Here is a 16350-nt window from a genome sequence, read left to right on the forward strand (position 1 = left end):
TGAAAAGGGCCAGTTAAATTCTTGTGATGGATCAAACTTTGCAAAGCTCAACTTTAAGCTCCGGCATCACAATTCACCATGCTGAGCCCACAACTTCAGCAAAATGTAACAGCTTGTGGTAATAGATGAGCGAGGCCCCACTTTATCCTGGGAAGTGCCAGGTGGCAGAAGGCCATTGAAGAACAGGCCATCCATGCAAATCCACTCTATCTTCTCCAGAAAATCTCTATCAAAAGATGACAAAGCCCTACCCCTTTCAAGTTAATCTCAACCACCATCACCACGGCACCAACAACATTTCTGACTCTCTCACTCCAAAAAAAAGAAGAAGAATGGCAGCGAACATGGCTACTGCATCAACCGTGATAGGCTTGAGCAGTTCCTCATTCTCACCAAAGAGGACATGCCTCTCTTCAGGTTCAATTCAAATATGCTCACTCACTCTTAACTTGCACCTGCTTTCTCTAAAATGCGCCCCAGTGCACCATACACTAATGTTGCAAAGAACCTCCTTTTTTAACAAATTACAGGCTTTGTGAAGCCTATTGCGGTTGGTAACCCTCTGAGGCAAGCCAGGGCTTCTGGAGGAAGGTTCACATGGTAATTTACTTATCAATCCTTCTTTTTTTTTTAAAGAAAATCATGACCGTTTGTTTGTACATATTTGTAAATACATATAGGTGCTAATTAGTGTGTATTGATAACATTACACCGGCATGTCACATTCTGTAATGATCACACTGAAAAATTACTCGTTATTGTTGTTTATGTCGTTTGATCTTAAATTGAGCAAACAATTAAAGGTGACATGCAATCAATGATGTTTGATATGTGTTGTGTTGTGTTGGGCATAAATAGCAACTTCCAGAGAGATTGGCTGCGGAGGGATCTGAATGTGATTGGATTTGGGTTGATCGGATGGTTGGCGCCATCGAGCATACCGGCAATCGACGGCAAGAGTTTGACAGGGCTCTTCTTTGAGAGCATTGGAACTGAGCTTGCTCACTTCCCCTCACCTCCTGCTCTCACCTCTCAGTTTTGGTCAGTAGCCTTGTTCTTCTTTTTTTGGTTCCTTCTTAGTAATCTTTTATTTGCAAAACATGACTTGCCTTATTCTAATCTTGGGTCTCTTTTTCATATTATGGTCAGGGCGTTACCATTTACTAATCAAATGTTAAATTTTCATTCTTTTCCATTTTTGTTCAAAAATAAGAGCTCATTAAAACAAGGCCCAAATGCAGAGACAAACAGAAACGAACACACAGGCAAATTCCAAATAAAAAATAACAGCCCAAAATAAGGGGAAACAAGGCTAAGCCCAATAAACCACCCAACCACATATATACAGCAAAACAATCCTCAAAATAACCCCAAATGAACATCAAATCCCAACTCAAAAGGTTTAAGTTATCATAATTCTTCCCCTAGCCAACGGAGTCTAATCCAGTGGAAAAGAGTCTTGACTCGCAAACTAGTGATTTCAAGTTCGAACCCTGATGACACCTTAGTGGTCTGTGTATGTGTGAGAAACCCTCCTCTCCCTTATAATTTAGACTATCGCTTGTATTAAAAAACAAAATTCTTCCACCAGCTCTTTCATATTTACTCCAAGAATAGAAGTCACAAGTTTTGTTGTGGGGTTGAATTCGGGTAGGCTTGTTTAGTAATCGTATTAATGCACGTCAATGCCACATAACTTGTTTATTAAATTTAAGGTTGATTTTGGATTGTGCAAGTAAAAATGTCTTAGCATAACAAGATTAGTTAATTGAGTCGATTTTAGGTCATGCCCTAAGAAAAGTCTAAAACCTAAAAAAAACTGCAAAAATTAGGAGAACACACAAAGGAAAATTCTCTCATAAATCCTTGGGATAATGCATTAGGGCCCAAGGGCATAAAAATTAATAAAAAGAGACCAAACCTGGTGCAGTGCAGGCTTTGCGTTTGAGACGTCCAACTCCGCGTGTACGCTAAAAATTGCAGAAAAAGAAAAAAAATGAGGTCCCACCGAGACTTGAACTCGGGTTACTGGATTCAGAGTCCAATGTCCTGACCACTAGACCATGGGACCTCTTGTTGTTAATGTAGGGTTACTGTTCTTATTTATACGTGTATGAGGTTTGAAAAAATCTATTTGAAGCAAAACATAATTAATTAGAATTTTGTTAAATACAAATGATATTGAGGGCATGAGAATTTGAGCACAAGACCTCGGTTGCATGGATGTGTTCTTAACCATTTATGATATTTGATTAGTACCACTGACTATTTTTAAATTATATATATATATATCTATTCAAGTAAACGTGACTTGAATTATTATACGTTTTTGGAGTAGGTTGTGGCTGGTAACATGGCACTTGGGGCTTTTCATCACCCTTACTTTTGGGCAGATTGGATTCAAGGGGAGGACTGAAGATTACTTTTGAATTTGATCCGTTTTGGGTTATGTAAAATCTATGCTTAATGTTCAATTATCTCAATACTTCCTTTCCTTTCATCTCCAAGTGTAACTGCAAACTTCATTATCTTGAATTAATATGGTGTACTCCCGATGTAAATAAATATTCTAGTCAGGCTATACTGACAAAAGGTCTATTTATATTTTCTTCTTAAGTTAACCTCTCTTAATGGAAAATGGATGGTCAGAGCATCTACCATAATGCTCTCTATTTCTTAGCTAAAATTTAGCTAAAAATATAAGAAATGTTATAAAGCAAGAAGTGAAATCCACATGAATAAAGTAAGGGGAATATTAGTCAAAATATGAAATTATGATGTTGGGATGAATGATGATGTTGGGAGAAAATGTTGAAAATGCATCCACGGAATGCCATTCTAATTGCCTATAAATAGGCTTCCTCTTAAGTTGTAAAACACACAACCAATTAGAAGAGAACACACAACCAATTAGAAGAGAAGAGAGTCAGAGTCAGAGAAGAAAAGAGAGAGTGAGTTCTATCAGAGAAGAAATTCTGTCAGTGTAAACACCACAAAGAGCAAATATAATTCCACTCCCAATATTTAGTGGTACTTCTCATACTCTCTGATTATTCTAGTTCTATAACTAGAAAGCTATTTTAGGAGCTCTCCAACTATACTCCATAATTTGAAGAGTCATAAATGCTAAAACTCTTTTTTGATTGGTCAATCTCTATTAAAAAATAAAATAAAAAATAGTTAGCATTAAATAAAGGTTTGAAATACTTATTAAATAAAACAGCATTAAATTATAAAGAACCACTAGGAGTCCTTTCTCTCTCCTTAGATTTAGGAGCTCCTAGATGACTCCCTATTTTCAAAGGTGGATAGAAAGCATGGTTGGAGTTGCATTTTTATAATTTCTCTCTAAAATTTGTCTAAGGAGGTGGTTTAAGGAGCTCATTGTGGATGCTCTGAATAACCAAAAGTACATGGGCATTAAGAAGTTGCATCAACTTAATTCTTCCAACGAGGTCTTGAAAGGGACAAATCACACATTCAGTCGTATAAGGTAGGGGTGGGCACTCAAACTGGCGAACCGAAAATTTGAGCAGAACCGCACCGAACCAAACTGGACAAAGATTGAGTTGACCAAAAAGTCAACAACCGGTCAAAAATTGAACCGGACCGATTTGGACAGGTTTTGGATCCAGTTCCAAGTCTTTAAAAATCAGACCGGGCAGAACCGAACAGGTCAAATTAAAATATATATATAATTTTAATATATATTTATATTTAATGCTATATTTTTAATTTAATTAAAAAAAACTAATATTTACCTAAGTTCAATTTCAAAATATCTCTCTTTTCTAACTTTAATATTTATTTTTATATGAAATTGAATAATTTGTTAATTTTCAAGTAAAAATAATAATATTTCAATTGAAAATTGTATTAAAAATAATAATTTTTATAATCCGGTTCAAAACCGAACCGAACCGAAATCGATTCAACCAGAACCAAATAGTTTTTGAATTTTTTTAATCAAAATCGAACCGAACCAAACCGGATGAATAATACCGGATCGGTTCTAATTTGAGGCAAAAACTAGTCCGACCCGAACCGTGCCCACCCCTAGTATAAGGCGTTGTAGGCTCAGCTAATTTAGAATAAAGAAATTTCACGCAATCATTTGTTGAACTATATATAAAAGTATCAACTAGCTCTTTATTAGTAGTACTTCTCATTCCAATCTCGAAAAATGCTCTAAGTTCCACTCCACCATCCCTTTATAATAAAACAAAACTTTTTTTTGGTTCAAGTTAAGCTTCTCCTGAGTGATGAAAGCATTTTATCTAACACCTCTTGAATGGTTTTAATCAGGAAACACAAGGACAAATTAGGTTTAGGTTAAAGAATCTTTGAACATGTGCAATTTGTAATTTCTTTTAGTTGGTAGAATTAAGAGATTTATATATATATATATATATATATATATATATACCCAATTCTATCATCAATATTATAAAGATACCCTAATTAATCTAATGTGGAGAAACGAACCCAAACTCTACCACATGTCATGCATTTATTAATATTTTATACATGAAATTTCCTTTTTGTCCTAGTGTCATGAAATTTTGAGAAAGAAATCCACATCTTGCCATCTGGATTAAATTTAGGTCCCGTTTGGTTCATGGGAAATAAGATTTGGGAATGGGAAATCAATTGATTTCCCATGTTTGGTAAGTCTAGACATTGGAAATAGTTGTCTGGCCCATGAGAAAGTAGGGGGAAAAGTGAATCCATCCTCCAAACTTGGGTTTTGTTTTCCCTCGTCATGGGAAAGTTTGGGAAAATGAGCCAATATTAAATAAACATTTTTCATGACCACTTTGTCCCCATTAACAATTTAGAATTACAATATATCATTAAATGCATTCTTTTTTTATTTGATTTAATATGGGTATAATTGAAAATTTATATAAACTTTGTTTTCCATTCCTACTCAAAACAAACATGGGAAAGGAAATAAAGTGATATCTCCCAGTTTCTTTCATAGCATTACCAAACGTGGGAAAGGAACCTTCTATTTCTCATTTCCTTGAAAATTAATTTTCCCTCAAATTTGTTATGTGAACCAAACAGGGCCTGAGAGAAAAAAAGCACACCAGTTGGGTTAGAGTTAGAGGAAAAAGCCCATCAGCATGCTTAACAGGGAGATTTTTTTTTTTAAATTTTTTTTGGTGTTGGGGTTTTTATTGTAAAACATGGCCTAGGCTTCATTGTGGGTTTTTCTTGTGAAAAGTTGGTGGCAGTGTTATAATTTATGGATTTTTCGAGTGTTATTTTGTTTTTAAAATGAGCTTTCGGTTTTTTATAGAATTTTTTAATAGGGTTAGATTTCTACTATTCCAGCCCCCCCTATTGGGCCTGAATCTTAAGCTCCCTAGAATTAATGATTTACCTTAAACCCCAAGTAATCCTTTGTCAAGCTAAGACTCCAAATCCTTTATTGATTAATCAAATCCTTTACTGAATCTGCCTCTATCAGATGCCACCTCACTCCTTGACATCTAAGGAAATCATCAGTCATAATCTCTATTAACGGGGAAGTCATATGTCAAATTGTCGAGTTTGGTTTAATTAGTGAGACTTGTTTTAGTTGGTTTGAGGAGTTCTCTGATATACAACAAGCTTTTTTTTTTTATGATTCAATGAGTCGGAGTCAAGCTGATCATCCCCTTGTACTTTTTCAATTCATCAATAAAATTTCCCTCATATAGTCAAGGTTGCTTAAAAAATCAATTGGGAAAACATTATCTTTGACAAGCAGGGCCATAGGTCAAAAAGGCCAACTAGGTCAATTATGAAATTCCTAAATAGCTAGCGTGGTCAATGATCCTAGCCCTTTTTTTGTCAAATTATCTTATAGCCCAATTTGGTATGAGAAATAGGGGTCCAAACATTTTGATAAGAAAAATACTGCGGTAATTCCTAATAAATGATTACACTCTCGGGTTTATAGTAATGATATTACCAAGAGTTCATGTTTCATAATCGGCGCTCCAAAATTATCATCTAACACTTCTCTAGTACAATTTCTTCTTTATGTTTTTTTAAAAGGAAGGAAGGCATAATGATCTTTGCAAGGGCAAAATCAGGAATTTTTTAATAGATGGGCTAGCTAAAGTTATTAGCTTAAATCTAATGATTTTTTTTTTTTGTACTTACAGTTTCTATAATTTTTCTAAAAATAAAAATATACATTAAATCATATAAACTATGCTTGTTGTAAACATAAGACAAAGATGGAATTAGAGCCATGAATTTCATTTAGAAAAATGCTTCTCTTTTTGAGACATTAAAAAGATTAAAATTAAAGAATTAGAGCTAAGGGCTTTATCCTCACTATGCATATTGGTGTTGGGAAAATGTATGTGGAAGACCTCGAACTATGCTTATTGGTGTTGGTAAGGTTTGAAATTGTTTATTTTTTTTAATTTTTAATTTAAGATACTCGGCTACTCAACTATATAGGTTTTTTTTTTTTTACCCCAAAACCTTCCCTAGGCTACAACTAACCAGAGCCCATATAATGGTTCCGCCAATGGATCTCTGACAAACTCAAAATCTTATGTGGTTCTAAACTTGGGTGACTAGTTGGGCACCTACATGTGTTATAAGTCCAGCTCAATATTTAAAAAAAATAAAATAAAAGTAAACCCTACACACATGCTGCCCATCTAGGTGGTCCCATATCTTCTCTCTCATTCTCTTTTTGACTATATGACTTCTTGTTTCTCTCTCTCTTTGCTACCCAACATCAGCAACTTGTTTCTCCCTCTCTTTTTTTTGGGGGTCAAATTCTACTTATATTGGCTACATCTTCTATTATCTTGGATGGGCAACTTGGCAACAACATCTTCTCTTCTCCTTTTGTTAACAAGTATTCTTCTCATTCTCTCCTTTTCTATATATCTTTAATTATAATTATAATTTAAAATTAAGTATTCTAGGGTTTAATTAGGGATGAATTATAATTTTTGGGATTTTATTGAAATTAATTAGGGTTTTGATTAGGGATGAATTATTCTAGGGCTTTGATTTGGGATTTTGTTAAAATTGAGTATTGGGTTTAATTGGGGATGAATTATAATTTTTTGGTTTGGCATTGTTGAGAAGCAATTATGATAATTTGTTTGATTTTTTGTTGATATGTTTGATTAAAATTCTTTCTACATATTATTCATAGGCTATCTTTTATTATGTCGGATTATAATCGGAATCACAAGAGAACAAAGAATTTGTTGTCTTTCTTTTAAGAAAAAGAATGATGGGTCATCATCTAATACATTGCCTTCTAGCACTTCTTTATCTACTCCAATATGTGATGAGCAAAATCTTCTCGAGTCTCCCATTATCGAGACTCCAATTGAAAGAGTTGAATCTCAAAGAGTCGATGATGATCATGATTTTAATATTAATTATCTTGAACACGATCCAAGATTATGGCATCTAATATGCAAATATCCGGTTAATGGACAAGATAATGTGCGAAGAACATAAATTCCTTTAGGACCATATCAACATGAGTTAGAAGATTATCCAAGCCACTTAGAAGGGCAGGACTTTCGTCGATTTAAAAAAAAAAGTGGGTTGGCCAATTCACTTGGCTTGAGTATTCAGTTGGTAAGAATAAGGTATTTTGTTTTCCTCGCTTCCTTTTTAACATGAATCAGTCACACTCAACCATTATTGTTGATGGGTATAAAAAAAATGGAAGAGAATTGGCGGGAATCAATGTGCATTTCAACATCATGTAGGCAAGCTAAATTCATCACATCATCTTGTATGTAAAAGTGGATTAACGTACAAAAAAAACACATATCTTCATATTGAAAAAGTGGTATTAGGTATCTAGCAAATCAAGCATTGGCTTTTCGAGGCCACGATGAATCCATTGACTCGTCAAATCGGAGTAATTTCACTAAAATAGTAAAGTCTTTTGCAAGAATTAATATAGAAGTTGAGAAAGTTGTCATAGATAAGGCTCCTCAAAATGCTCAATACATTTTCAATGACATACAAAAACAAATCTTGCATATTTTTACTACCAACGTGAGGAAGACAATTTATAGAGAACTTAGGAAGAACAAATTTTGTATTCTTATTGATGAATCACTTGATGAATCTGGTAAAGAACAAATTATTATTATTCTAAGATTTGTTTATTGTGATAGCTTTATTCGTGAGCCTTTTTTTGATATTGTGAGTACTGCAAACACTGATGCCTTGACTCTTAAAAATGAGAAATGCAAAGTGCTTGATAGTAACGACATTCTAGTGGAGAATATGAGTGGTCAAAGGTATAAAAGTGCTAGTAATATGTATAGTTCATGGAATGGATTACAAACATTGTTTCTTCAAGATTGTTAATATTCATATTATATGCATTGCTTTGCTCATCACTTGCAATTAGTGAAATTCACTCGTACTGTTAAGTTTAGTATATAAGTTTTTGCCCAGTTAGGTTTTGAATCTTGAAATCGCCACTGTAGTAGAATATATTATTTTTATTAATCAATAATATCATATTGATTTACTTAAAAATAAAATAAAAAGTCTAATATTAAAATATTTAGGGGGCCAACAGACTGGCCATGGTCCATGAATTAGCTCGTTCTCTTGTCATGGCTCACAACTGTAGATAATGTTGAAGAGACGATGGCCACCACACCTCCCCAAAAACATATGATATGACTTTGAATAGAAACCAGTAATAAATACTAAAGACTGCAAACCGAATCCACAGTATGGGTGAAAGTGAGAGTAGGAAGACCCGTCGTTTACAAAGAGATATACTGTCAAATCCAATTGTATATCAATCTATTGTCATTGAAGTTAGGGAAGAAGAAAAGTAAGTGACATAAATCCTCTCTCTAGGTGGTAGAATTAGGTGGTTACGTGCAGGGGTTAGGTCTGTATTGTCGAAATTTGTTGAAATTTTGGGACTTGTCTTCTCTCCAACAGTCTATAGAGGATGAGATTGTTAATGTCACTAGACAATACTTAGTGTAAAAATAATTATTCTAGCTAATGATAGAAGTTAGTCGGCAAAAAGGAAAAGAAGGTTTCTAACACACACATATTACTAATGTGTCGAAGAGGTTTGAGTTTGAGACCAGTGATCTTTAAATCAGAACTCTTTCTCATTGAATTCAACTATTCTGTCACTCAATTAGTCGAGTAGTAGAGATAAGACCACATAATAGACTGGTTTCCCCAATGACTTGGCCATTTTATAGAGATGAAAAATTGACAAGCACGTTCTTTGAAGGAACCATGCTGACAGTTATCATCTACCTTCCCTACTAGTTTCAAACTGTTCACACAGTAATGCCATTGGACGGTTTGGGGATTTTATATTCTAAAAAATTGTCTTCATCAATTTATTAGGCATTCCCTACTTCTTAGCCTTTCTTCTCATTGAACCAGAAAGAAAGCAATACTTTGCAAGTCAATCTGGAATCTTTTACCAACTTTGGTGCAACTTTTCAGCAGTGAAACTGTAAAATAATTTCTCAAAATAATGTGGCTAATTTGGAGATAATTATTGAATTCTTCAGGGGCTAAAACATCTAAAACCATAACATTAAATATTTCTTATTCCGAGAAATCCTAGAGTTTCCAAACAAGTTAAAGGTTAGGAAGACAAAAAAAAAAAGTAAAATATTATATGGTCGACAAATATTTTAAGAACTTTTTGTTTATATGGAAATAGGCTTTTTGGGTAAATATGGAAATAGTTATCAAAACTTGTTTTATTTCATACTAGCCCCTTGGCGGCCAATTGTGACAGGACCTGACTCAATTTCCACTTTGGAATTCGAGCTAAGTCCTGTGTGTGTCCGACACCAGGCAAATGTCGGGCAAAAATGACCTTTTTACCCTTCTTACTTCAATTTATCTTTAAAATTCCCTTAGACTTCTGCCGAAAATTTGGCAGAGTCTCCCCTGTATTTTGACCAATCCCAAAATTTTCACATGTTAAATATTCAACAAATCCACACCAACAGCCAGAATAGGATAAACCAATATTTGCCAGTTTCAGTTTTTCCACTAAAGCTCGATATCAGAGCAATTTTCCAAAGTTCACGGGCTTTCAAGGATTTTTCTACAAACCCTACCTGACTTTGAAGCGCGGAGGCTAAGAGTGGCCCGGTGGTGGATCCTGTGCACTTCTACGACCTGGGGGCGAAAAACAAGTTTTAAACTGTGAGTGGACAAAAAGTGAAATTCTTAAAAACAATCCAGAATATAATACCCCCGTTTTGAAATAACTAGGGATATATATTTATATATCGAAAATTTAACTATATCTCAATATAAAAGATTCTATAAGCATGAATCAGTATGCTGATGAATAAACTTACATAATCGATCAAATATACAAAGATATCACTGCCTGGAGGAATCAAGAACTGGTATAACAGAATAAAGATATAGAGATATAACTGTGCGAATACTAAAAAGCCGATATAAAATCGCTGAAAGTCATCCTTGAATAAAAGAAAACTCAAAATCCTTTGAAAATACCACCTATTTGTACCCCTGTCATATCCGTCAATTCCCTGGCAGGTCTCGGGCGCCACACAGTCCACCCGAGCCGCAAACTGGCGAAATCAGGGGACTATGATCAGCCTGTCCCGCCGGCAGATTCCTCGATGACACCAAGTCAGCTCGAGTCGCTCTGGCAGGATGCAGGGGACCGTAGTCAGCCTGATCCGCAATCCTGGCAGGTCTCGGGGACACAGAGTCAGCCGAGCCGCAATCCTGGCAGGTCTCGGGACACCAAGTTTGCCGAGCCGCAAATCCTGGCACTCACGGTCCGAGCGTCCCCGAAACTCGTGAGGCAAAGTCAAGTGCACTGACTGAACTATAATCAGACTGGATGTCCGTAGACATCGGTCCGACTCTGGGTAATCACCATAAAGAAACGGGTACATGGTGGTCTAATTAAAAATCTGGTAACTTTATGAAATCTGATAAATTGACTGTAGTCTCGATGCTGTTGCTATTCTGTTATATAAAACTCGAGGTATGCTACTAAACATAACTTTCATCATATATGTAACTCGAAATATTTAATAGTATAAAACATGCTCAAAGATTTGCAAAATACTTATTCAAGATCAAATAATAAGATTCGCTTATAATAACTTATTTATAAAAACTTATTTATATAAAATCGAGATAAAATCCTTGTATAAAGTCACTTATAAAATCTTATTTATGGAAACCTCTATATAACTCATTTATATAAGATAATCCATGAAAGAAAGTCCACTCACAGATGGTCCGAGCTAATTTGGCCCTTTGAAGGTTCCTCCTGCTGATCGGCTGGACCTCTGATGCCTTACTCGATCGATTTGGTGGAGAAACGAAGGAGAATTTCGAGCTGGAAGTTCGGGTAGCTTCGAACGAACCTCCGTCGGAAAACACGATTTTCCGGCCAGCTCAGGGCGGCCCCGGGGTGGAGATTGGTCAGGTTGTGACGGCGACACGGAGGCGGACCCGTAGGTACCCACGGCGGAGATCGGCTCGGCCTGTGGTGGCCGGGCCGCCGCCTGGAAGTCGAACGGGCGCACTGCCCAGTTCGCGCGGAAGGAGAGAGAGGAAGAGAGAGAAAGTGACGGGGGAGAGAGAGAGGGGGTATAAAAATCTGACTTTTTGACCAAATTACCATTTTGCCCTTCGCGGTTTTTAGACCATAACTTCTTCGTTACGGCTCCGATTCGGGTCTACTCCGTGTCTATGAACTCATTTCGCCGCGCTCTAAGCAATGGCGTAAGCAGAATTCCCAAATTCTTTCTCGATTAAAAAGCCAAATTTTCCCCCATTAAAATATGCGAGGGCAATTTGGTCATTTTTGCTAAAAGATATTTTCCTTACTTTTTAGATATTTTCTTTCTTTTTAGATATTTTTGTTTTGGGTTCTTACAAATTGGTTTTTTTCTTTTTTAATTTTTAAATTTATTTTAGAATTAAAAAAGATAATGGGTAGTTGGTTTCATAAAAATAGGATCCATTATCTGATTTTGCTCTTAATTTAATTTTTTAAATATGAAAAAGTGTGAATTTACCATATTCTCCTCATTTAATTAATAATTTCAATTCTTGTGTTTGCATTAACCAATGACATTTTTTGACATTTTGAATGTTGTACGAGTCTACTTTTGAATATTCAAAATCACAAACAAAAAATAATAATAATACTTTGAACATAATAGTTTTAATTTGAGTATTCTAGTATTACTGTTCCAAGTACTTTAAAGAAAATTCAAAAAAAATTTTTTGAAGACCTTTACTATTAAGAGGGGCGATAATATACTCACATACACTACACGTATGCTAGGACTGGACCTCAGAACTTTTCTTGTGGGAATAATTGCCCCAAATTACTACAGTAGTGAATACTTTGAAAAGAAAATCGGACACTAAGGCAGGCAAAAAGTTTTACGAAATAACATATGTTTTCAAGGGAAAAAACATTATTGTAGTTCAAAAACTCATACGGCAAAAAAAAAAAAAAAAAAATCATTCAAAGAAACAGTTAAAAGAGACGTTGCTTCTGCTCAGATGTACTCAGAATGAGCCCTACCAATAGTTAGAGAATTGGCATGACAGTGTGCCGCAATAGGACCACGTGTTGTTAGCTCTACACATGAACTGTTGAATATATTTTTCCAATCAAATTTGAAGGCGCTCCTTTGAGAGAAGTTTGAAGTACGAATAAAGAGGGCAAGAATATTAATACAAATGGAGAGTAATGTCACTCACTTTTCTTTCAACAAATTTGAGAAGAGGATGCAAGAAAACAAAGCAATAATGGTGCAATCATATATGCGTCCACCTCACTTTGTTATTTCACCTTCCAATGAGTTTCTTACTTTTACTCTCATCTTCCATCCCTCAATCACCCAACTTTAATCTCCTATATTCAAAGAGCCGTACAAGTTTTCAACAAAATTATTGAATAATTGTACGATTAGTAGTGCACTTGAGTAAGGGCTCCAAATGCATCACTGGTTAGGAACCATCCACACGCAGCGACATGTCACAACGCTACTTAAAATTATTTACTTTTTTATAGAGGAATGCAAGAATACAAAAGGAAAGTGTTATTCGCGCTCCCTTAAGTTATCCTAATCTTCTCTTATAGAACATCATTTCCACTATATAGTATATGCAAGTTAAGACCAGTCCTCATACGTGCATGTAAATGAATGAGTGTTTTCTGATTGTAACGTGAGTGATATCTAATCGTAACATAGCTCGAAATAATGTTCTCCCCCCTTACCCTAATCCTTTCTTTTCACACATCATTTCCACCACAAAATGCATGCATGTGAATGAATGAACCGTCTCAACTAGTTTTATTTTATTTCATTGGTTGTGCTAGGGATTTCAGGAACAAAGTTAATTGCTATGCTCCCGCAGCCTCAATACTGATAAACACAACTTGTGGCATGTGACTTGAATGTTTCAAAAAATTTGAAATCAAGCTACATCATGGACCACCAACATCAACATTTATCAAGTTTGTAGTGAATATGACAATCCATGAGCCACAAGATTTCAATTGGCAAAGCCGCAAAAGACATGAAGATCATGTTCATGGGGGGTGGAGGGTTGGCCATGGGGTGCAGGTGTGGGGGCCGCAATCTATAATTATATTTATGTGGGTGTTTTCTATAAGAATTGTTTGAGTGTAAGTTCCAAAACAAACAGCAAGGAAACTCCAACCAATCCCAAACATATTGAGCCGTTAGTAGGACCCCACTCCTCTCTCCCCATAACTTTTTGTTAAGAGGAGGTTCTTAAGGCTTGATTGACTGATTACATATTTGTGAGCTGTACTGCCATTTGATTTGATAAGATATTTCGCAATTATTACTCCGTACTTCATATTTGATTTACCCCCTTTTGTTTTTCCTTTTTATTTATTTATTTTGAATTTCCACATTTGTTAAAAACTCCCTTCCATTTAAATCCTTTTTTTTTTGTTTGGCAACCTTGCTCTTCCTTTGCATGTTTAGAAGATCCACACACATCAAGAAGTGTTTTATTTCACCCATTACTTGTTTGTCATTAGTTGCAATCCTAGCATTATTAGAACGACTTCCTTACTTGACACAAATGTATATGACACTTATAGCATAAGCAGAAATGGGCATTGAAATTATTCTAATTTATGCTTCTCTATATATAGTAACATATACCAGATTCAAAAAAATTTAGGGGGAGATTGACTACTCTCACCACAAGTGCCAGAGTATACTCACAACCTCGAGCCGGAATAACTTACGCGTGGCACCCAATTATCAGTTGCCACGGGTATGGATTTATGTAGGAAATTACAGATCGCATACTAATGAAGACTGCTGACAGATGAGACTCAAACACTGATAGGGCTATACGCAGCACACAGACCTTACTAACTGAACCAACCCTCATTGGTCTTATATATATAGTAACACATAGGTATTAAAATATTTATGATTCTTAACTTCCCCTACATTGATTAAGTAAGTTATAATGGACTATGTTCACATTCTCTTTCAAATTCGATATTAACTTGAATAGTATATGGTATATTTAAATCCATGTCGTATTCTTCATAAACACCTTTATTTTCTAGCTTTTAACACTCTTCCTTTGTCTTTGCATATTGGAAGGTCTTTCCGCACAAATCAAGACATACTCTATTTCATCCATTACTAATTTGTCATTAGTGGATATATTTAGTTCCAGTATTCTAAAAGTACTTCATAACTTGACACTAAGATAGAATTATATCTAATAACCTACAGATTAGTGACACTTGTAATTTAAGATAACATTCTCTTGAACCGCGATGTTACGTTGAATAGCATTGGATTTGATGTATTCGAGTACTCGTGATTACACTATAGTAATTAGGATGGGAACTAATGATATATTGATTGATATGTTAAATAGTATTTGATATATTGATATTGATTGATATGTAGGGATTGTAATTTTTTCCACAGATAAGGGGTCTTCATGGGGATTTGACCCTAATCAGTTGGGTATGAAGTATAAAAAACGTGTATAGGGACGGGTTCGGGGAATTTTTTAGGTATGGTGTTCGAGGAGAGGTGGGGATGGTTTTCTAATCCTCAATCCAAACTCTCCCCGTTTATAATATATATGTGTGTGTGTGTAATTTATTTTATCATATAATTATATTATTAAGATGTATAATGGTGGTGCTATTTCTATAATGATGTTAATGTCTTGAACATGTAGTTTTGACATTTATTATTATTTTTTTAATTAGAGATTTTTAGTTAATAAAAATGGAACTGATACAAATCTTGTTTTCATAATGTTTTCTCATTTAACAAAGTAGTTTTTTATTTTTATTTTTTTCGTAATGGGACGGGTCGAGGATCCCGTTCTTCAATGAAAGCGGGGATGGGGAATCCTAGAATTGAAGATGTGTATACAGGCAGGAATGGGAAAAAAAAAAAAAAAAAAGCTTAATGGGGATGGGGATGGCATACCCACTCTCAATTTGACCCATTTCCATCCCTAATACGAATGCAAAAAAATGCAAATTAAGAATACCAAAAAAAATAAAAAAGTATAAAGCAAAAACATAGAATTGCAGGTTTGCACTTATGCCACTTGACATTCTACTCATCTCTCTTCCCACTCCCACATTTGACGTTAGGAGTATTTTTGTTAAACGGTATTTTTTTATCTGTCAAATGTAATCATAAACTTAATTAATTACTTTTTGAGAGATAAACGTGGGAAATAAACCAATATTACAACGAAATCAAGTGAAAAATTAAAATAGAAATTTTGACATCAAGTAATCTAAAATGGACAGAGTCGATTAAAACAAAGTAAAAATGAATACTTGAGGAAGGGTTTAAGCAGATGGCGCAAGATCCGAGGATAATTAAGCAAAAATAATAAGAGGACATTCCAGCTTAGAGAGAGGGGAAGGAGACAAAATTAAATACTGAGAACCTAGTCAACATTGTGGGCCGTTTATAATACACAGTTACACATGCACGACCCTGATTGAATACCCCTTGCTTCACATGTTTGCCACGTTATCTTCTCTTTTTTTAAAAATAAAAAAATAAAAAAATAAAAAAAATAATTTTTTTTAAAAAAAAAACTCCAAACTTCATGCTAACGATTCTAGCCAAGTGGAAAATAGTCTTAACTTACGAACTAAAGGCAGTCTTAGGTTTAAATTTCGATAACATCGTGGTGGTGTGTAAGAAATCTTTCTCCCTTACCATTTAGACTATAGCTTATAAAAATTAAAAAAAAAAAACAAAAAAAAAAAAAAAACCCCCAACCCCATTTTCCAACTATCAC

The 16350-nt window shown here is 34.9% G+C and overlaps 1 protein-coding gene and 1 non-coding gene across 2 annotated transcripts; one reads left to right on the top strand and one right to left on the bottom strand.

Moving 5' to 3' along the window:
• The first annotated feature begins 247 nt into the window (after positions 1-247).
• LOC117632302 (photosystem I subunit O) lies at positions 248-2616 on the top strand. The gene is made up of 4 exons (XM_034365742.1): positions 248-417; positions 531-600; positions 859-1041; positions 2339-2616. Exons 1-4 carry the CDS (start codon positions 333-335, stop codon positions 2427-2429), a joined length of 429 nt encoding a protein of 142 aa, XP_034221633.1. The 5' UTR covers positions 248-332; the 3' UTR covers positions 2430-2616.
• Positions 2000-2071, bottom strand: TRNAQ-CUG. The gene has a single exon. It is a non-coding gene; the product is annotated as a tRNA-Gln (tRNA).
• Positions 2617-16350: the final 13734 nt, after the last annotated feature.

This window comes from Prunus dulcis, chromosome 6, assembly GCF_902201215.1.
Source record: "Prunus dulcis chromosome 6, ALMONDv2, whole genome shotgun sequence".
NCBI lineage: Eukaryota > Viridiplantae > Streptophyta > Magnoliopsida > Rosales > Rosaceae > Prunus > Prunus dulcis.

Excerpts from the sequence above, each read along its gene's own strand:
- LOC117632302 (XM_034365742.1), top strand. The coding sequence starts at position 333 with ATGGCAGCGAACATGGCTACTGCATCAACCGTGATAGGCTTGAGCAGT. Across the intron at positions 601-858 it reads TCTGGAGGAAGGTTCACATG|CAACTTCCAGAGAGATTGGC; the intron begins GTAATTTACTTA and ends GGGCATAAATAG. Across the intron at positions 1,042-2,338 it reads GCTCTCACCTCTCAGTTTTG|GTTGTGGCTGGTAACATGGC; the intron begins GTCAGTAGCCTT and ends TTTTTGGAGTAG.